Genomic DNA, 23,893 nt, shown 5'->3' with positions numbered 1-23,893 from the left:
ATTCAAAGTCTAACAAATTTATGTAAATTATATGAAAGCAAAATAATAGGAAAAAACAACAACCACCACCGCTCAACAGGAGCTACTGACAGGTGAACTACATTAAAATAAGGTGGTATGACATTAATTACATTCACCAATTAAGTCATGTACTACTCTATTTCCAAGTGAGTAAATATCAGAATATCAGAGAACCAAAATCAATTAATGACTTTGAGTTTTTATTAAAATTTTAGTACATTTATTACAGTAATCTGTTTAAAATCCAAGCCAGTTTCACCATTTAATGATCTGACTGCTGTAACTTTGTACAACATATACAGCTGAGTTAAAGGAGAATAAAGAGGAGAAGAACATTAACATATATACAAAGTTGGATTTTGTGTACTACCACGGTTGTTAAAATTAAGCATTTTGGTCACAACACAGAGATTATAAAATGACTTCAGTGTCGCTAGAGTAATAGATTACAACACACACACAAACTGAATAGTTTATCCAGAAACAAAAAATGTACAAATCCAGATCCAATATGGACCAGTTCTTATATTTCTAAGATTCACACACATCCAGTTAACTCTTGCTTGTAGTTTGAGTAATTAATCTGTCTATTTGAATCACATGACACAAGCCCGATTCATCCTTTTCCTTGAGTCAACCGTAAAAATATAAACTGCACATTCAAGTACAATAAAACATGATTAGAGAGGACAATTATACAAAGCATGACATCCAGCCACTTCCTTGCAGCTATGTTTGAGCATCAGATATGCTTTAACTCATTAAAAACATAAACTGAAGAGAAAATCTAAGATCAAAGGTGCACTTACTAATAATTCAGAGCTTTTCACTTCATTCTTGAAGAACTGAGTTAGCTGATTAAAAACCCAAAGCTATAAATTGGTGCGTGAATATTCCCTTTCTAGAACAGTGGATTCCAACTTTTTTTCTGCTTTTAACTGCTTAAAACAAGGCTCTGCCTAAAGGCTCATACAAGATCAAATAAAGAGAGATTAGACAAAGCTAAGAGTTGTTGACTCGAGTCACATAATTGATTACTTTAGATTCGACTAGAGAAATCAAAGACTTGCAACCGGACTTGGATTTGACACCAATGACTCGTATCTTCAGTTGGACTTGTGCCTTTTGACTTCAAAGTACCTGATGCCTTCCTAAATGCCCAAAGATTCAAAAGTATATTGTGTAAAAAGTGTGCCACAAATCAATTCCTCTCCCTTCATTTACTGAATTAACTAACGTAACACTACTTATTCCCAGCAAGTTGACACTTAATGCCAGACATCCACTTTGTTTTAACCAATCCAGCAGCATCTAATCAAGTTAAAGGAGAGAACCATGAAGAAATAACGTTATGGAACTGAGTGTCAGTTGGAAAAGATGATACCAAACATAATTTCATTTATGCACAAAAACTATGTGATGTTAACAAAACTGACTTGCTATGTGCAAAACGTGGTTTAAAAATTAAAGACCGAAACACAACCTCCAACAAACTTTTTTTAACAAAAAAACCCCACATTTTTACAAAAAGCCCTCATGACTTTTATACGTTTAATATATTATTGCTCTGTTTTTTGTAGAATAATTGTAGAACTCAAATTCTAGGGATTTTAGTGCAAAGACTTTACACTTATTTTTGACTTGCAAAATGATTACTTGTTACCACCTCTGCTACGTGAACACATTATTCGCAAGAAAAAAAAACGAATCTGAGGTTGGAAACCACTAGTCTAGAAGATGCAATTCTATAAACAAAGGGTTTAAAACTTCAAAAAAAAAAAAAAAAGCCTGTCCTTATCAAAGGGAAATGAGTAAAAACTTGTTGTCCGGGAAAAAATAGAGAGATAGAGAGAGATCTTTCAAAATTAAATGCAGTTCAACATGTAATCGACGGCAACAGAGACAGACAGACTGAGTCATGAGCAGAGAGCGAGAAGCATCCATCTGACCTCTGTTCCTCAACCCGTATTAGCATCTGTAATATTACTGTATACAACCAACATTTCAATAAGTTGCACATATAAGAAGATGTAAGGGAAAAATGTGTGTGTGTGTGTGTGTGTGTGTGTGTGTGTGTTTGACAGTATTAAGTAGACAGATTAAGACTAGAAGGGTATTAAAACTAACAACTGGAGCACTGAACCCAATCACATCACGGCTGGTGAGTCATTAACCCTGCAACATCAGCCTTCTCTGTGTGTGTGTGTGTGTGTGTGTGTGTGTGTGTGTGTGTGTGTGTGTGTGAGTGTGTGTGTGCGTGCGTGCGCCAGCAGGCAGGAGTAATGTCAGATCTTGAGTGATGCAGTCGACAGAGGGAAGGGCATTTTTCTAAAAGCGCTTAGAATGACAGATCACACACACAAACACACACACACAGACGATCAGTGTTATCCCATGAATCACAGGCTGAGCACACTGACGTTAAGACTACAACAAGAGCGACAAAAAAAAAAAAAAAAACATCAAAGAGAGTAGCAGGCGCTGTGTTTTGCAGAGCATCATCCCTCCTTCTTGTTCCCCCAACCGCCGAACAGTTTGGACATTGGAGACTTTTTCTTTGGTTTGTCTTTCTTTATGTCTGAAGGAGAGAAGCATGAGGGAAGGTTAGTCAAGAGATGAAAGAGGAATAAACAACAGGTGAGATTGGTAATAGTAATTCTATAACATCAAAAACAACAATCTCAAATCAGTTTTACTATTTAAAAAATGGGAAAATCAGATTTTAGGTTCTGTTTGCAACACAAACGAACACTTAATGTTTTGTAATAGTTTGTCAACATCTCAACTTTATAAGCTTATCATTTCCCACAGATGTGTGGATTTATGTTTTGTTGCAAGTTTGAACCAAAGTGGCAAAAAAATGCCTTTAAATATGGGAACCACCCTCACTGCAGTAGTGCTAGACATGCAAGCCAAGTTAGCAATAACATTACAAGATTTCCTTATTTCTTTCTTACTATTATTTTTCATTTTTTTATTGACACTAGTGGTTTATAATCTATATAACATTTAACGTGTGATTGGACATTCAGAGTCTCTTCCTTATCTGTGACGCTGCACCATGCCCGTGGCTGCTTGTAACAGGGAGTAGCATTAAAGTCAAGGATGCTCTCTCTGCAGCAAAATCTGGGGACCAAAACCCCCACAAGCTCACTGCACTACACACTGACAAGCAAAAAAAAAAAAAAAGACTGCTTGACTTGAAGAATCTCAGTCGACTTGGCTGTCTGCAACTGATGATTCAAATCTCTGACATTCAAGGAGCAGCCATATGCAAAACTTTGTTCAATTAGTCATAAAACTTGTCAGTTTTAGCAAACTGTCACCAAACCAACCACCACTTCCTGCATTAATGACCTGGTTTTTGTCGGGGACGCAATAAGATGCATTAACGTTGACACTACAAAAGATGCGCAGTCAAACACATCTTGGACCACCTCACAACTGGCTTGAGTGATCAGACCACAATGTGCCTTGGTGGTTGTTTACACTCAGCGGTATGTCAAATTTTAACTTATGACCCAAGACGCATATAGTGCCAGGTTTAATGAGCTCATTGAGGGTTTAATTCTTTGAAAGTGTGAAAATTGAGATTGAATACAAAAAAGTACATTCTGAAATATGAATATGTAATATTTCATATTATGTTTATACAACAGCAATTTATCACAAGCGAAAAAAGAAAAGCCGTGTCCAAAAGTTGTGTTTAAAAGTTAAGAAACAGCTCAGTCTGTTTCACCAGTGAGGGTTCACATAGCAGAGGCGCCGTTGCCATGGTTACACGCAGTTAAATGTAATTAGCGGACTGATTCAGAACGTCAGTTAACCTTTGTTTGAGGCGTCTAGTTACAAGATTAAAAAAAAACACCTGCCAGAAAATGAAAAAGTGGTATTTTCTGTGGTATAAAGCAGCATTTATCTTGTGTGATATAACATGTGTGTGAACGATCACATGACTGCACTCAGAGTGGGACTGAACTGTGAAACTTTGGCATTAACTTTATGAATACATTAAAATGAAATGGCTAGTCTTTAGCCCACGGTCGGCATTCACTCGCTGCAACATAACGACCTTTCACTGAAGTTCAATAAATCTCCTCAATTTTCAGCCCTGCTTTCCCAGTCATGAATTGCAAATGAAGGCGGCTTTAACTCTATTCTATCAGAGGGTCAAATTAACCAGCTACATTATCCATTTGTCTAATAGGAAACGCCGCTGACAAAAAGAGGGGGAGCATTTTGTTTGATGCTTTTTCCATTAGCAGTCATTAGATCAAATGAGATGAAAACATCGCCCGGTGGCACCCTTAAAAAATGCAGCGCACTCACGCACACACACGGACACACACATACACACACACTTCCATAAACCACAATGAGAATTCTATCTACTTCAATTAGAGGCACCCATGATGGAAATCCTCAATTGGATAATTTATAAGCCAACTAAGTTGCAGTGACATCGAGGTTGTGATAACTAATGAACAGAGAGGGGGGGGGAGGGGGGGGGGGCAGACGGCCTGTGGAGGTGTAGCAGATACTCACTGAAATTCATCATCATCTTGTTTAGCTGCTCGTCCTCCTCTTCCTCCCTAAGAAAACACACAAAAAATGAACAAATTAACAGCAGTTCACACCTGTATGAGCATATACTGTATTTACACACACAATAGAATATGTAAGCACTGTTGACATGTTTTGTTGTTTTGGCTCTGCACTCGAGTACGCTGAATTTAAAATCAAACAATGACCAAGAATTGATCATTTCTTCTTTATCAGTTCATTTGTTTCTTTGGTTTATTATTTGCCATTTGGTGTTTAAAATGTAAAATGGTATCTCCTCTGCAGCAGTTGCTAGCTTCTTTAAAAGAAATATTAACGTCTGCTGACTAAGAGAAAGTGACGACAACAGTGCTTGACAAATAGCCAATCAAATTGCAGCAAGGCAACAGGCAATCAGCTCCACATAGCATCCAGTCTGCTTTCATTGCCAAAGGCTTCGGGCAAGCACATTTCTGTTTTTGCACAATCAAGCCCCTAACCAGAACATCTTCAACTTGATGTTACAAGTGTGGGCTATCTGAAGAATTAAAAACTGTTTCAGAAGATTTTGTTTACACACCTGAGTCTGTCCTCATCCAGACCTTCTACTATAGCGTTTCTGTCATTGACGATCTCCATCAGTTTGGCCATCAGCTGCTCTTCTCTCTTGCGGTCCCATGCTGTTTTCAGATGTTCTGCTCAAACAGAAAACACATTTCAATCTCAGATCTGTTTCAGTTGGTGTTTTGTACTGAGTGTGTTTTTCCCTAAGCCCTCACCTGGTTTCTCCATCAGTCTCCTGAGCTCCTGCTCAACACTGGGCTGCTCTTCTTCCAAGTCCTGAGTTCTTCCACTACACATACAAAAATATACAAACATACATTTAAATTGTTTAACACATTTGCTATGATTGTATAGAATTGTGAGTCTTTAGTCTGGTTGTTTGACAAATTTACTTCTGAATCAGTTCCTCCAATAAGAATCTATGGGCGATGGGCGATATTGTAATGATATATTATACTGCCTGAAAACATTTTCCATAATATTGTCTTGAAAGCTCTAGCTAAATCCAATAGTTAACCTACTTTAAGTACATGAAGGACATAGAATAAAGATAACTTTGCTTAACTGCTATACCAAGGGTCAAAAATGGCCTTTCATGCACAACTTCTCCTGCCATTTTTTTGTCAAAAAAGTACAAATTTTAAAAATTCTCTTTAACCTTCAATTTGGTGCACAACATGATTGAAAAACAGCACATATGCATTTGTTTGTGATGTAGCCATTACATTTTTGTGTAACAGTTGGCCAAATTGTTTTAGGTTTGGCCTATTTGACTGAAATGACAGATTTATATATATTTTTTAAAAACATACAATGCACAAAATGAATTAATTGATACTATTTTACTGAATTCTACCTATAAATGGTAAAAGGACTTCATTTTTAATACTGTGGTGCTTTTCTACATTAACTCACTAAGGTGCATTACAATCTGTCTCTTCTTGACTCGTGCAAGAGCACTTCAGAATGTACTTTCATCTATATTTATTACTCCTGAGCAACATGTACAGGTGGTACAACAGTGCCACGTGTGATTTATTTATGCCTACATTTTGGCCACTTGGGGGCAGCAGAAACAAACCGTAAACTCACCACTGGTGTATTATTACTTTGTAAAACTGATATGATGCACTATGTTCACCATTGCCAGGCTAGAGTTTGGTGCAGGGTAGGTAGTGTACCAAGGGTTAATAAGACTGGATGTAATACTGATGGGAGCAGTGAAAGTGAACCAAAACAAGATTACTTTAGACTCGACCATACAAAATCTAAAAAGACTTGCACACTGACTTGGACTTTAACACCAATGACTAATGGCTTTACTTGGACTTGAACTGTGAAAACTTGAAAATACCTGATACCTTCCCCTAAGCATCAAGACAAGTATGTTATTTTAAAACTACGTCAATCCTTAATTTTTCCTTAATTCTCCAAATCAATCAACATTAACACTACTCATTTCCAGCATCCAACTTGCAGTACCATGCAGAACCATAAAGTACTAACATTACATTACTGAATGAAAGGAAAAAAGTATACCAAAAATAATTGTGTGTGTATGTACCAAAACTACATGAAAGTCCACAAAAAAATGAATTGCATTATACAAAACACATAGGTCACTTGTTTTAGCAAATAAAACTTGTTTTAGCAAATAAATACACGTTCTAAAAAACTTTCATGACTTCTGCAAATCTATACATTATTACTCTGTTGTGAAAATGGGATTACATTTGTTAAAGAGTGCATTATGACTTATTTAGGACAACTCGAAGTTTAGGACTTGGGATTGGTTTCTAACACTGTATTTTAATGCAAATGGAAAATAAAATGCAGAAAATGTTAAAGATTTTAATTATACATAAAAAAAATATGAGATTATGGCCTTGTTAGAGGATTAAGATGAATTCATGAAAAGAATAAACGCGGCGCATGTGTGCTGTTAAGCTGCATCCTGCTTCACACTGCAGCCTGTGGGGCGCTGAGCGGTCGTGTTCCAGGATGCCCTGCTGTGGGACGGAGGAGGGAGGACACTGGGAATTCAAACTGTCAACCTTCTGGCCACAAGTCTGTTTCACTAATCGCTAAATAGTGGCATGCCCCTTTTCTAAGTGTGCTGGTGTGTATGTGTGTGTACTCACATGTAGACCAGCTCAGACTCCCGGCGCATGGCCACCTGCTTGTTCCTGATCAAGTTGAACCACTCGACCATGAGCTCATCCATGAGAGAGTCATCTACGCCCTCTGACACACACACACACACACACACACACACACACACACACACACACACACACACACACACACACACACACACACACACACACACACACACACACACACACCACACACACACACACACACACACACACACACACAGAGTTTAGTGCACTCCTTTCTCTAAATCCTAGGACGCTCATAACGTGTGTGTTTTTATCTTACCTTCCTCACAGCTGCGGAGCCTCACCTCCAGCTCCACTCCCCTCTTCTCCCACTCATTCAAACTGTCGTCAATCTCCTTAAGTTCCTTCAAGATAGCATCTTTGTGGATGTAGTCTGGCTTAGACTAAAGGTGTAAAACACACATACATGAAAAAAATTAAACGGAAGATGTGAAATCAACGTATATCAAGATACAGACGAACATATCTTAGTGATCCCGCTGACATTATTATATGACGTCATTAAGGACACACCAAACTTACATCAAGTAACTAGTGGTGAAGCATTAATCACCAGTTAGCACATTACAGTGTTCCCACACATTTCTCACAAAATTTCCAAACTTTCCCATCACTTTCAAGGACCCATAAAATGGAAATACATTTACATACATCCATGACTGTGGGAAAAAGCAAATTTAATGTGAAGCGGAGAACAACAACACAAAAGATTCTGAACAAATTCTGCTCAAGAGCTCAATGACTGAAAAAATAATACCTAAATAATAATACCTAATATAATAAGTTTGTTTCAATCACAGCTTTTGAGTTTAAGCTCCTTCTTTACTTCCTTCACTTCCATTTCTCTTCCTGTGAACTGACTCCACTGGGTCAGATAATGATTCAACATGCTGAATCGGCTAAAAACCGAAAAAAAAAGGCCGACTAGTTCAAACAATGTGGGACATGTTTGATTTCCTTATTTTTGTGTCTGTGAGGAAACAGTTGCACTGAGTTTAACAGCCAGTCACTGTGATTTTATTCAGCGATGGGCTCCATAGCGTCCAACAGACAAAAATAAATGACAAGGGCCGAGGAGGGTTGACTTGTGCCAATGGTGTGAGACACACCACAAAAAAGCTAATCGATGGCCCGACACACCGATGGCCCGATGATATTAAGTTTTCCTATCCTCAAATCAGCTGGTTAAAAGAGAAAAGTCTTTTTTTTCCTTTAACACAAATCTGTAGATTAAATAAACTAAACTTTATTTATTTTTAGTATATATACCTATATATATCGTTCTCCGGCTCATTTTATTTATCTGCTACTTAGTTTTCCTAATTATTGCTTTTGACAGACATTTAGCCAATTATAAATAGCTACCTCAAAGAGAATACATTTAAAATTATCTGACATTAGATAAAGCAAATGTTTATTTCAGCTAGGAATAAATTAAACTTAATTTACTTTGCTGCTCAATATATCTTTCACTAGCTCATTTTATGTATCAACTGCAGTTATCCTATTATTTTGGTTTTGGTAACATTACACATTTAATCACTTCTAATGAATTTAAATAAATATGTTAGCATTAGCTCGCAGACTAAAATGCTTAAGCAGCTACTGTTACACAAGTTTTTACAGTGGAGCTACGGCTCATTTGACTGAACAAAAAATAACTAAAAGGGATTCGATTTAAAATGACATTTAAGCTGAAGTAAACTCTTTTTTTCCACCTAGGGTTCGGTACCTTGGTGATCTTTGACTCTGGCTTGGTATTAGCAGTTGAGTCTTCCTGACCATTCACAAGTCCTGAAAAACAAATAATAAAATGTTAAAAGTTTATGTAAAGTCATCGAGAACAAAGACAAAAGAGTGAGGAACCCTGAGAAGTCTGATATATATTTAGCCAATATTAAGGAAGTCCACGTATATTGTCCACCATATTTAAACAGACCATAACGCAGGTGTTACCCTTTGATGCAGGTGGAGTGACAGAAATGCTCGGTGTGGAGAGATGAGAGGAGGGAGAAGGCCCGACAGACGGCTCAGAAGTCTGAGTCTTTCCAGCTCCATTAGCCCAGGGTTTTTGAGAGGGCTGTGAAGGAACAGGCGGTCTGTGGATGGATCGGGGACGAGCAGGAAAGAGAAAAAACGAGAGAGACACAGAATTTAATTAATGGCAATTTATCTGCTCCTACAAGGAGCCCCCTTTTCTGCAGTCCTCCGCTTTGATTCATGAGTGTGGAAGGAAAGGTCATCTGGGGGAAAAGAACTGAGCACTGAGCATATGTTGCACCACGGAGGACTCTACTCAGTCTTGACACCATTTGGGGCTCACATGCATGTGGCGGAAGAGGAGAGACTGAAAGCTCCGACTACAAATGATGGCCGAGCCATTTGGAGGAGCAGCAGGTACAGGCTTCCTGTGGGAGGCAAGGTTGGATAGATGGATGAAAGATGGGATCAAAGGGATGGATGGGTGGACAGGACATCAGGAGAGAAAAGAGACTTTGATACGCTGTGAAGCCCACCCACGTACAGATACTCTCTGCTGGAGGTATGACATGAGGAATCGAGCCAAAAAGAGCAAGAAATTAAGCAGAAATATAGAAATAGGAGGCAACACAGAGCAAGTTAACGTCAATAAAATGAGTCTTACTTGGAAACGGGTTTGAGCTTCGACCTCCAGTCCGCAGGTGACTCATTTTCTGATGCTAATGAAAAAAAAAAAGAAATGAAACAAAATATAAGTGTTTTTCACTTTCAGGTTCAGTTCCTGCATCACACTAAAGTCCTCCACTACTCCGTCAGATCCTGATTTTGATGGTTTTGTTATAGAGACACCTGCTGTCTGAATTAAATGACTCAGTGCGAGCTGAAGTATTTATTTAACACATGACGAGTTTCCTGCCATGTAATTCAACACAGCTCACTGCTTTGAAACTCAGTTTCACAGCTTTATATGTAATTTTGCCTACATTTGCCAAATCATACTATCAATATCAACTCATAATTTTGAATGAACTGAAATAGAAAGGAAACTATGTACTGCTATATTTTTTTTTACAATAATTTTCATTTTATTCTCCCAAATTATCAATATTATTGTTGATGTGCCGTTGTTACTTTATTTTTTCTATTATTTATTTGTTAATTATTCTGTTAGGGTTAGGGGTAACGCACACACATTTTGTTAAATCTTAATGTGTATGTTAATGTGTTACAATGTGTTAATGTGTTACATTCATTAAAAAAGAGGGGAAAACACAGATCAGGATTTCCAACGCGCTCTTCAACCACATCCCTCCACAAACATGCATCTAAACAGCTAAACTACTCTGTACAGTTATCAAAGTGTGTGAGTTTAACCTGAGGTGCTCGGTGATGCGCTGCGGGGCTTTGGGACGCCTCTTTCTGGAGTTCTGGATCTGAGTCCAGTCCTGCCAGTCGGACTCGGAGTCCGCCTGTCTGCCGGAATCTGCAGGTCAGCGAGGAGAGATGGGTCTGCTTTCAGCTTCACTCTCCCTCTGACTCCCTCCGTCTCCCTTTTTGGAGTCTCGACATCGGAAGGTCTGATTAGAGGTGAAAATCTATTAAATGCTGCGGTTCACCAATAGAGGTCAAGCTGCAACAAGATTATCGAGTGAGTGTGGTTACGTCACTTACTTGTCAGTTTTCTTCAGTACTACATTTGCCCACGATGGCTTACTGTTGTTATTATTGTTCTCCTCTGCCAGTTTTTTGGAGAGGAAGGCTACTGCCGATGCTTTCGTCTTTGAATCTCCACCTGCTGCTTTAGCTTTCTCCCCACCTGTGTTCAAGCTCACATTTGTGTCCTTTTTGCCAAAATCACCAACATTCACAACCACAGTGACGGCCTGCCCTGCTGTGGCCTCCTGCACCTTACCGGTCACATTTGTCCCTTTGTTTATGTCAATCTTGGTGGTTGTAGTCTTTTTGTCATCATTGTTAGCTGTGTTATCTGACTGGAAGAACTTGAGCTTGGACTGCAGTGTCTTTGCCGCCGTGGTGGAGGTACGAGGAGCAGCGATGGGCCTGGTGGTGATAGATGCGGTTGTTGTGGTGAAGGTAGATTCACAAGTAGTCTGTGGAGCTGTTGGTTTGGAGACAGCAGTTGTCTTAGTGTCTTTAGCAGCAGAGGAGAGACTCGAAGCCGGCCGGGAAGGAGACGGAGTAGAGAAAGTAGTGGAGAAGCTGGGAGGGGCGCTGGGTTTCTCTGTCAGCCATATTGGTCTGGAGGTGTGTGTGAGTGGTAGTGGTTGTGTTTGATTTAGGGGAGTCTTGTAGAGGAGTAAATTTGGAAACAGAGGTGTTTGTGGGTAAATCTCTGAGAGGTGTGGATGTGTTTGGAGGCGACAGTAACCTGAAAGACAAAAAGTACAAGACATACAATTGTAGATGCAAGAGAGTCTATAATTCTTGGGTTTTCATAGTCTGTGAAGGACAAAACAGGCAACTTTCCCTGCAGTTGATCCTGATTTTTTTATTCCTTCATATGTCCCAGATCAGTGCAAACATGATGTTGTCTTGTACTTTGGGGATATAATGTTTTACACAGATTGATCGGGGGGGGGGGTCCTTATCCAAAGTATGTGATATTGGGCTACATGACTAAATTAATAAAACTGAATTGAGTTGACAACACAATCACCATTTTTTTAATTAATTGTATTTCTTTTTAACATCTTTTTGTCTTGTCTACCAGACAGAAAATTGGTTATTGAGATGTCTGTCTTCTATCAAATGTAATGTAACCTGATGAAACTCAGCTTGCAGTGCTCAAAGCACCAAAAAATACATTTGAAAACCTCAACAGAAATATCTCTTTCCAGAAAATAATTTGGTTACTCAAGATAAAAAAAAATACCATTGTGACTCAAAGATTGCTATAGGAGTGAATCCTTGAATGCAAAATTTAAATGCAAATTGTGAATGAATCCTTTTAAAACTGCTTTTTTTTAGATTTATCAACTAACCTTTTTTTAACTTTGATTTTATTTGAGAACCAAAAACGTCTCTAATCGTTGATGTGGCACAGTCTAGACTCTAGAGATTATAAGGATCTGCTGTAATTAAATTCTCCTCACCTTGCACAGTTCCTGTGATAAAGCTTCCCGTCCACTAGATGTCGCTGCACCAGGTGAACATGCTTGTTGCAGGACACACATTTGTTACTCAGGGTGCCTGTTTGATGAGGTTTCTCAACCACAACATCCTAAAAGAGGGGAAGAGAGGGTGAGAATGTGTGGGTGAGTAGTACCATACTTGCTGTAACTGATCTGAGGCAACTTGGGATTTTTGTTTGTTTGGTAACAGCAGTTTGGTCAGACACAACAGAACTTTAGGTATTTGGCTTATCTTAAAATGATTTCACTTTACAAATGTTAGTGTAAAATATTCAGGAGGCCAAAATTTACCTTTGTGGCATTTCTGGTTTGTCTTGGGGAGGGAGAGGGCCTTGTGATGTTGGAGGAGGGGGGAGGGCTGTTCTCTCTGGCAGGTGTGGAAGACGGAAACACTTTTGCCGTCACCGGCTGGTTCTTCTTCCCAGACGGCTCTTCTGTGGGACCATCAGCTGGGCGCTTTATACCTCCCATACCACCAACTGCAGCAAACACAAATATAAACAAAGAGAAACATGAGACAAGACGAAGGGGACAAAGGCGGGCATGGATACTGCAAGACATTAATACTCACTCGGGGAACGTCCATGGAAGTAGTTGTAGTACTGTGAGACGTATGTCAGGATACTGAGGCGGTCAGGAACTTTAAGAGCCACCATGTCTTCTGCATCCAGCAGTGCTGGAATTCCCAACTCCTCCTCCGCAACCTTGAACGCCTGCAAATAAAATCAAACATTATACAACAAAACAGAAGCAGCTCAGGGTGGATTTTTAGCATCTAGACCGAGTGCCAAAGATGGAAATGGAGCAATAAATCACACAAAATTCAGATGTGACTTTCTGAGACCTTAAAGAGACTTTCTGTACCTAAACACACTTTATACAAGACATTTGCTGCTTAATGCTAGTTTTCAGGTGCATGTTTGGGACTCTGATGTGGGTTTACCATCACCTCTTCTGTGTCCCAGTCTACGTTTTCTGTCAAAAAGCAATAGGTAAGCTTTACTTTACAAGGGTATTCTCTCTTTCTATGATGTGTTGGTGAGTTTTAGCCAAAATCAGTGTGTTTTGACAGTTGGGAAACCAAGATTGCAAATACATGTTTGCAAAGGTTCATTAGTATTACATGCGTTTTATGTTTATTGTCTTTTTTAAAAGCCTGGCATTTGATTTTAGATGCCCATCTTTAATGTGTGTGTGTTTACTATCATCCATGTCTTGTTTTTTAGGTGTTACATAAATAAAATTCAGTTTCACTGATTTTTGTGGTAAAATTCTGACCACCAACTGATTCTACAGTTTATGTGTTCAGAGAGAAAGTGAGTCAGGAATTTCCAAACTAGATTCACATTCAACGATTTCATTTAAGCAGAAAAAAAACAACAAGTAGAGGCAGGCCGACGAGCACAAGAGGCAAAACTTCAGTAATCAGATGATCAAGAGAGCCATAAAAGCAGTTTACTTTGCTGCACCCTTTATATCTCTCACTGCTTGATGTTTCAAACCAATCTGTTCTTTCAGCTTTGTTTCAGTTAAGATCCTGAACAGTGTCTAATACTGGTTAATAATTTAAGCTTTTATTGTATTTCACTTTAAAGCGTGAAAGTGATGTTTATCTTTTGTCAGTTCAAGAGCTCAGAGTCCAACAATGAAGAGTCAGGAAGAAAGTGAAAATAAGGAGAGTAGTAAAGCAGCCAAGTGCCCAGACTGAAACACTCTGCATTTGGCAATGACTTTTCCCCTTAGCTATGTTTGAACACTGATGTTTCTGAAATTTCCCAGTTACCTAACATCAAGTGCTCTGATGCAATATCCAGAAAACAACACACACATAGAAACAATTTATGGCTGCAAGGTACATTTACTTTTACTAGCATTCAAGTTATTTTTGGCTTGATTTAAAGGTCTAGTATGTAGGCTTTAGTGGCATTTAGCAGTCAGAACTGAAACTTCTCCAAATGTGCAAAGCGTGTATGACAGCTACAGTGGCCGATGCTAAAACACTTATGGCCCCATCTGTTTATCTGCCAGTGTTTGGTTTGTCCGTTCTGGTCTACTGTAGAAATAACATGGCGGACTCCATGGAAGAGGACCTGCTCTGTTGTAGATAAAAACGGCTCAATCTACGTTAACAAAAACTCAATGATTCTTATTTTTGGGTGTTTAAAAAATAATAAAGACATAGCTATGAATATTATATACCTTTCCTATCAATAGCTACCCCTAGATCTCCCTAAAAGTATTTTATATCTGGCATTGTTTACATCCATGTCTGCTTGCTTGTGGGATTCTTATAACGCCTTTGTTTGCACACTGCAGCATATCTTAACATTTTACTGCAATGTTGATCAGTGGAATAATGTAAAACCAAAGTGCCACCCAAGACAAACAAAATAGGGACTCATTCATAGACAAACAGCTCCATATTTCTACTGGATGTCTGAAACACCACAGGGAACCTTTAAAGGAATACTTCACCCCCAAATTATCATTTTTATATCAGTTACTCACATGTTATGTTGAATTTAGGAGGAAAACTTTGCTTTTCTCACCTGCCTCCACAGTGAACGAAGACTCCAAAAACAGAGAAAACTCTAATGAATTGAAGTCATAGAGGTCCACAACTACATCCTAATATCTGTTTATGAATATGAAATGAAAGCAAAATCTTTATAGTCCACAATGTGGAAATTTTCCTTTGCTTTCAAAATAACACATGCCAAAAGGACATACATAAAAATGTGCATTCACGACAGCAACCCCAATTAAAAATATCCATAAGACAACATAAGAACTACTTAAAACAAACTCAAACTCTTACAAACTCTAAAATATCTCCTGCAGCATAATCCAAGTTTCATTTATCCAGTCTTATGATCAGTACTTGCCAAACACATGCAGCTGGATGAATGAGAATTGGATTACACTACATGAGTTGTGTGAGAGTTTAAAACGGATGTTTTAATGTAGTTTTGCTAATGTTAAACACGGACCCCTATGACTGAAATTCATCAGGACTTCTCTCTTTTTTTGGATTCTTCATTCAGTGTGGTGGAATAAAAGGAAAGTTTTCTTTCCAAATTCATCATAACACAGAGTGAGTAATAAATATACAAATCATCATTTGAGGAGGAAAGTATTACTTTAAGTCAGTAGGATACATCGTCTACGGAACATGAATTTCTGCAGATCTGCTTTACCAAAACCCTGTGTGTATTCAGGAGACATGAGTTTGAAGAAAAAAACAAAACACTCAGGGGTCAAAATGCAGAATGTAAACATGTCCTACCAGTTTGTTGTTCTCATAGACATCTTCCTTCTTCAGTGAATCAAAATTTCTGCAACAGAGGAAGGAAAAAAATTAGTAACAAAATACATGTGATCCAACTTCCCTTCCTCATACATTTGTTTACCAGAAGTCTAGACCAAAACATGTGCTATTTAGTCATACCCAGCCCCTCACATCAACACAAATCATGACACTGACAGTGTGACATATTGATTCATTACACAGCCGCTGTGGCGTCATATGATCTCATGTCAGTTTGTCATACAGCTGAAACTTAAGCTCAGCCTGCTTTCATAAAAGCATTAAAGTGTCTATGTTCAGTAAACCGGAGCAAAGCCTTTAACCAATGTTAAATGCTTCAGCCCATGTAAACATAAAATGTGCCGCCACGCTGGTCTGGCTGCAGGGAAAAGCTGGAATGGGAAGCACTGGAACAGCTGTGTCTCTTCTTAAAATGAAACTACTGTCTGTCTTCCATAATGGCCTCTCTGGAACAAAACCAGGCGTCTCTGTGTGAAATTGGCCAAAACCCAACAAGAGATGGTGAGTCAAGTCTTTGGAATATATCAACCAAAGCCTAATGTGAACAGACCTTATTTGGAACATCTTGTGCCAAAATACTTAACAGCTGTCAAGAACAAAATACTAACCAATATTCTCCAGGTGGAATTTCCCTGGTAGTTATCAGGAAGTGCTGGGAAAGGAGATGTCCATTTTAGTTCTCAGACTGAGGAGGATGTTTAAGAAAATAAAAAACTGCAAGAGATCTAAAGTAACTTTGAATTTCAGCTGTATGTACACCCACTTCCTTCTAAGTAATAAGTAACAGGGGCCACAGAGCCAGGAAGAGCTGAAACGATTAGTCGATTAAAAGATTTGTCAATAGAGATGAAGTTAGTCAACAACATTTTTGAAAATCACTGACACATTTATCTAGCAAAAGCTCAAAACATACACATAGGAATTGCTTTTTTCCAATTCATATTGTTGTTACCAAACTGAATGAGAAACTAGAGAAAGCAGAGGTTTGTGCAACTTTGATTTACACATACAAGAATGCACGCCAAAAAAAAAACAGTTTCGCGTTTCAAAAAACTGGTGTTTTTCCAACATTCTCATTGTATAGGGGCTGCAATCGATGATGGATGACACAAAAACATGAATAGTCCCATCTAAAGCCAGTGATATTAGGTTGTCTGTTCTGGGCTACTGAAGACACATGACAGTGCAACAATTACATGGATGAGAAACAGCTCCCTATGTAAATATAAAGTTCATTCTGAGGAAACAAAAACACAACAAATTTTATTTTCAGATGTCATACATTAAAGAAAACACACTTATATATTATATTCCCTTTCTGCCAATATATCTCCCTAAATCCAAAACACTAGACCTTTAAGTAAAGAGCTATAAACTGTATAACACTAAAAGAAGTGATTTACCAGGTAAGATAATAAAATGAAATCCTAGCATTAAAACAGGCACACTTCATCACCACTACATGGGGGTCCTCTTTGAGGACCTCCTAGGGGCCAGTAGTTGCATTTTGGCCCCCTTTGGTCACTGAGCTCCACAGTTAAGCTCCTGTTCCTGTTTTTCCAGCAGACCCACAAACCTTAAGTTTGCTCCCTTTCATTAAAGAACCGCTTTAACCCACTATAAAGCGTAAAACCAACCTCTTCCCTAAACAGCCAGGATACAAATAGCACTGACTGACTTGAGTTTCACCAAACTGGAAGAGTCCCTGTGTGTTCTCCAGTCCTCTGCTCTCAGTACTCACATGAGATCGGGTCTGTGTTTGTGGATGAGCGCGCAGAAAGCCAGGCCGTCTCTGAAAGACGTGGTCATGTTGGTGATGTTAACATCCCGGTAGCCCTCACACCGGACTTTGCACCACTGCTGCAGCGCCTTGACGGCCGCCATCCCCGGAGCTCAGAGCCCAACTGATCCGTGAGAGAGCAGCAGCGCCGCTGTGGACTCCCGGAGCTCCCCCTCCTGCTCCCTCCAACACCAAACTTCACAAAGTTTCCACGACACTGTGGATCCAGGAAGCGTCAGACAGCAAGACTCTGTGTGAATGTGTGTGTGTGTGTGTGTGTTAGTGTGTGTGTTTGTGGGAAACACCTTCTCTCTCACTGAGAACATGGAATCAAAGTGGATGTGACACCTGTGAAAGGTCGATAGTGACGCGGTATGGGTGGAGTTCAGTCCGCCTTTGTGTTTCTTTTAACCCTTTCAGTGTGTGTGTGTGTGTGTGTGTGTGTGTGTGTGTGTGTGTGTGTGTGTGTGTGTGTAAACAATTGTTTGCTAACACAAAAGTAGTTACAAGGAATATGTAAACAGAATTAAAAACGGAAATGTTTTAGAATAAACTACATATCTATTATTATTATTATTATTATTATTATTATTATTATTTATTATTATTATTATTATTATTATTAAACAGGCTAAAGTTAACATGTCTTAACTCATGGCAGACAATATGATATCTACAATTCTCATCTTTTACACCAGGGTAGTTTATTCTAAAACATTTCCGTTTTTAATTCTGTTTACATATTCCTTGTAACTACTTTTGTGTTAGCAAACAATTGTTTACACACACACACACACACACACACACACACACATATCCTCATTACAACTTTGAACTTACAACTCTGAATAACAGATCTATGATGGCCTAAGATTTTTGCACAGTACTGTATTGTTTCATTCTTGTCTTGTCTTTTTATCTGCCTAAATGATGATCTAACTGCTGCTCCACACTCCATTATATTCTCCAGTCTGCCAGGAATACCCTTAAATCCTGTTGGAAACTCTTCTATTTTCTCTTTCCTTTTCGTACATCCGTGATGCCACAGTCAGCAGCCTTTAAAACCCCCATTATGTGTAATTATGTCATTTAAACTGCTTTTCCAAAACCCACCCAGAAACTAAATTAAAGGTCATGTCCTCCACGCCACTGCTTTATCACCCGCCAACTATAAAACTTACTATAGCAATTTATGCTATAGGATCATGTAATATTTAAGGGTTATAACATGGATCTGTAAATGAAGTTTAAACTGTGAAACCAGTTAACCAGGAGTGGTTGTTGCTTGTGTAAGTCAGCCTGTCCCGTCCTGTCTGCTGGGTGTGTTGAAGGAAGCGGGCGGTATCTGTTCACTTAAGTTACCTGACACCTGCACACATGCTTTGCTCACAAAGCAGCAGGCCGACAGCAGAGCAGCGTTGTTTTGCTGATTCAGACTTGCCAATGCTGAACTTTGCTTCACATTCTTCACTGCAGTCTTGTGTTTGTTTCTGGTCTTATTGCCTGTTTCTAATCAGAATGATCAGCAAATTTCAAACAAACCACGTGGTTTATTTGAAATTTGCTGATCATTTTTGCTGAAGTAAGGTCACAGAAAAAAGAAACAAGTTATTGTTATTGATGCTGATAGCACCACCGTGTGTCTATTTAAAAAAAACAACAAACATGTAGGCCTGTCTGTGTCATGTGCAAAAAAACAACAAACATTTTGATTTATTCAAATGTTGGGTAAATCTGATCAATATTTCAATATCCACTCAGATGTTTTTCATTTATTTTTTATTATCTGTATCTTGTTCCTATAATTGGCTAATTGCCTAATTACTGTAGATTTTGCCTATTTAATTATTCTTAAACAGCAATACTAGTTTGCTACTTCTGCCTATGGATGGGGCTAAAGTAATGCAATACATGTAAATTGTCATGACTCTGTTCACTTTAAAGCTGCACCAATCACAATTTCACATTGATAGTAAATCAAATTACTCTGAGCAGGTGGAAATGGTAACTCATACTTGTAAACTCACAGAAAATCATTACCCAATTTCCCCAAAACTTAACAGAGCTTTTTAGTGTCTTTCAGCTTTGTAGGATACATTTCTAAGGAGTTTATTAAAGCAGAGCTAAAAGGAGAGTGCATGTCAGATTGTCTTGCTAAAGTTGGTTCATGTCTAAATGTCAACAACTGTTTGTCAACACATTCCCCATATCAACTTAAAGGTGATCTTTTACAGCTATGTTTGCTGCTCCCAAGTGGCCAAATAAGTCAACTAACGCTGCTTTAAAAGTATTCACTTAAAAATGCGCATTGAGTGGTTGAAATTGGCACGTCTCTGCAGTAATGTGGAAATGCACTCCTTGTTGTGGTCAGTACACTGTGACATCACTGTTGGGTGCGGCCAAACCTTCCACCAAAGGTCAGTTCAGAATCAGTTTCTCTTTAATACTAAAAGGGCCAGAATTTCATACTTCATACTTTCATACGCCAGATTCCTACTCTATAATTTGTCATGATAAATACCCAATATAGATAGCAATACATTTACAAAAAAATCACCAAAATGCATGTTTTGACAAGTTTAATTAGACTTTTTTTTGTTTGTTTTGGTTTGGGTTTTTTGTATTTGCCATCAAGTCATATTATTTTATGTATAATGTGTTCTATAGCCTTACTTTTGAAAAAATTTGCATTATTTAGGTGGCGGATCCAAATAAGCCCATTGGGTCTCCCTGCACAGCATGTCTTTGTCATTTTTGTGTATTTTTTTTTTTAACTGTGAAAAAAAAGTTGTAAATATTCGTTTTTAATGAAGCCTCAGACAAAGAACTTGGTGTCAGCTCATAAAAACCCTGAAAGGATTCAGGTTGTCTGCTGCCATCAGCTGTTGTGCAACTGTCCATACTGTGTGTGTTTTTTATGCTGAAATTAGATGCAAATTGAAACTTGTATATACTTCATTAAAATAAAACAGAGGACTGTGCAACCTCTGAGAAAACATATGCATTTTTTTTCTAGTTAAAGTTAGCAGAGGTCTTTTAATCACAGTTTCCATGAACTTGCTCCTAAATGTGTTGACAGTGACGTGTTTAAATCACGTTACTCATCATGTTACGGCCTATCGCTTCGCTTTATCTGTCAGGGGTCAAACTAGTTGCTCTATATTTGCCGTCGTCAAATGACCCTCATGTTACATGTCTGCCGGAAACTACATTTTGGCCTTAAACCATTAATAATGTATGAAACCGTCAGACCATCAAAATAATCTGGCAGTAAAGGGAAAGTTACTGGACTGATCATGACAATGATTAAGAGGTTTTGTTTGCAAAGCAGACAGACACACGCATGCACACACTGCTTCAGATGATAGAAAGGGAAGAGAGCAAATAAAAAGGAAAAGTAAGAAAAGCATATCTGATAAGAGGGCAAGTATTTGGCTGGTTGTTTATGTCATGGAGCAAAAGACCTCACCACACCTCTGCTGAGGAGGAGGGTGTGGAGGCCAAATACAGAATAGTGAGTGTAACTGAACAACCTGCAGAATACTTGGAAAGACCTTTTGAGTGTTTTCTGACATGCACCGTTTTGACGATACCCATGTATGACATTTCTTCACTTATTCTTTACCAAAATGTAACCCTAATCACAAATCTCATCCTAAATGATCCTTAAAGTAGTGAGGATTCACCAAAAATAACTTCGCAAAACTGGTGTCCTGTTGGAATCAATACAAGTGAATGATAAGGACCACACACATACACACATCTGTGAGTGTGGATTTCAGGGGGGACACAGGAGACACATCCCCGTCATTATTTCAAACATGTGAATTTGCCCCCCCAATGAAAATATTAATATAGCTGAGGACTTTAAACATAATTAAAGCCATTCACAACATATGTTACCGCAGAAAAGGCACAAATTGGTTGTTAAATATTCAACACAATGCAGGAAATTAAGATTTGATGTTGAAAAAATGTTCTGGTGAGAGAAATCCCCCATTTCTCACGCTTCTGCCTCAACATGGTAACATAACCAAGGCCTTTGTAAATTAAAACAGCTGTAGTTTGTGTTTGAGAATCACTCATGTTAAAAAAAGAAACCCCCTTAGAAAAGAAGTAACAATGAAGCTGCATTTAGCTTTTTTATGACCCCCAAGACTCTCTTGCACAATAAACCTTGCTAAAAACTATTAAAATAAAACGGAATACATTTCTTTTTACAACAATATGTAGCATAATTTGTTTTGGTTTGTTTTTCTGACGCATACTATGAAGCTTTTAGTATGACATTTCATACTGGCAACAATGGAGAGGACACTAAATCACTTTTTGCTTTTTTTATGTTCCCATTCCTCCCACATTATGCATTAGGAACACAGTCACTCAGATCAAACATGCAGAGAATCCCCTAACAGTCCTGTGAAGTCCTGTACTTTGTCCCTCTCTCCACATGCCGACCATACAAACACCCCCCACACACAAATACTTAATCCTCCCAAATCCAGACAGGAAATGCCCTCGTCAGTAGAGCAGAATGCTTTTGACAGACCCCCGTTGCTCTCTCTCTGCTCTCTCCTCCCCCTTCCTCTGAATGATATATGTGCCCTCCACAAACTGCCATCTGGAAACAGTTAGCCTGTGAATGTTTGCACAGAGCCAATAAAAACACGTCTATCTATCGCGAGTCTATCGGCAGTGGAGGATAATTCAACCCTGCTATCAGAGGTGGAATACAGGACATGTTGTTTGCTTTCACTTACTGGAGCTGAAGTGTGTGTGTGTGTGTGTGTGTGTGTGTGTGTGTTTGGGACAATCAAATGCTTGTTTGGTGTCATGACTCATGAGATCCAGTCAAACTCTTGGCCTAGCGTCAGCGCTTTCAAAGTTCACAGCTTGTTTTCTGGTTAGTTTCTATGGAAAGCAGCACATACTGAACATTAATTATGCAATGTTTGAGAGACAACATGATTTAGTTCATTCCTCAGATAGCCTGCATATCTTAAAATGACAAACATCCTGAGACTCCTCTATCTACTTAACCGTTGGGTTTTATGCAGTGGAGAAGGAAAACAGAGAGGCGGCAGAGGGATGGAGAGATGATTAAAGGGAAACACTGAAAGAAGGTAGAGAAAGAAGAAAAAGATGTGGCGGAAGAGAGCAGGCATCACTGATGCTGTTAAGACAACAGGAGGGAGATGTGATGCTTTAAAAATGTATTAAAATTAGGCATGTGTCTGTTCATGTGAGCCAACTCAACAAGAACTTTAACCTTAGTAACTACAGTAAAACAGATAAGGTAAACGCCGACAACATAGCTCACGTTTGTAATTCACTCTAGAACAATAGGTATTAAAAGATAAGACGGCCATATTGTAATATTATAATAAAACTGTCCGTTGTTAAACCCCATGTTCTTGGTTACGGAGTACTTTGGACCTGTTGTGGAATAAATACCTCGTTCAAGAATGCTACGATTTGAGTTGTAGAGACAGAAACAAGAATTTGTTCTGAAAAATCAGCAGCAAAAAAAATCTTCTTATCAGCAATTGAAACTGACAATAATACAAAATATGGCATCACATTTTGCAGCCTTTGGGGAAACAACAGTATCTGTGATTGAGAAATTGTGTCCTCTAGTGGTGCATGCGCACCAGCACCTCAGGTTCAAATCTGAATTCAGGTAAGATAAGAATAAAATGTACTTAAATACAATCTTTTGATTAAAAAAAGGCTCAAAATGACACATTTTAATGGAAAAAACAAAAACTTGAGATCTCCGTGCCTTGAATCTTTGAAGATATGCTATGCAGGATTTCTCTAAAAAACAACGTATAGACTCAAACAGTAATCCCCCCTCAATCATCACTTATGACCCACTAGAAGTGTGTGGTAGTGTATTTTTCTGCAAAGACTGCCTTTATTTTCTTCTTATTTTCTGTGTTCACTTGTGGGCATGTGCCCCCACAGCTCTCAGGTGAGGTCGGGGCTCAGGTTGCTGTAAAATATATATGAAAGTTATCGGTTATCATACCGGATACATTTACTTATCTACGACTTTGAAAAAAAAAAGTAACTGGGCAGAGAATCTTTTCTTAAATTTAGATATTTTCAAAAAGGAGACTTTTTATACATATTCCATAAAACAGTGGGTTTAAGTTTAAATTGCAGTAATCAAATGGTTGTTCAACCAAATCTAACCCTTCTTTTTTTTATTCCTTTAAGGGTCAAAAAACACAAATACTGCACAGCCACCAAACAACACCAAACAAGCGTGAATCTGTGGTTGGCTTTTATCCTCACTTTCAAGCAAACAGTAACTGACAATCCTGCACAGAATACCTTA

The 23,893-nt window shown here is 38.5% G+C and overlaps 1 protein-coding gene across 1 annotated transcript; it reads right to left on the bottom strand.

The window, feature by feature from the left end:
* Nucleotides 1-208: 208 nt before the first annotated feature.
* micall2b (mical-like 2b) lies at nucleotides 209-17,872 on the bottom strand. The gene is given in 17 exon segments (XM_042485146.1): nucleotides 209-2,599; nucleotides 4,567-4,613; nucleotides 5,144-5,258; nucleotides 5,343-5,416; nucleotides 7,269-7,371; nucleotides 7,570-7,693; nucleotides 9,043-9,104; nucleotides 9,267-9,409; nucleotides 9,955-10,009; nucleotides 10,665-10,867; nucleotides 10,962-11,558; nucleotides 11,560-11,679; nucleotides 12,404-12,531; nucleotides 12,734-12,921; nucleotides 13,014-13,155; nucleotides 15,729-15,777; nucleotides 17,512-17,872. Coding segments are annotated over 17 exon segments (2,373 nt in total). The 5' UTR covers nucleotides 17,655-17,872; the 3' UTR covers nucleotides 209-2,519.
* Between the last annotated feature and the right edge of the window lie 6,021 nt (nucleotides 17,873-23,893).

This window comes from Plectropomus leopardus, chromosome 4 (assembly GCF_008729295.1).
Source record: "Plectropomus leopardus isolate mb chromosome 4, YSFRI_Pleo_2.0, whole genome shotgun sequence".
Lineage (NCBI taxonomy): Eukaryota > Metazoa > Chordata > Actinopteri > Perciformes > Serranidae > Plectropomus > Plectropomus leopardus.
This window is presented reverse-complemented; position numbering and strand designations above follow the sequence as displayed.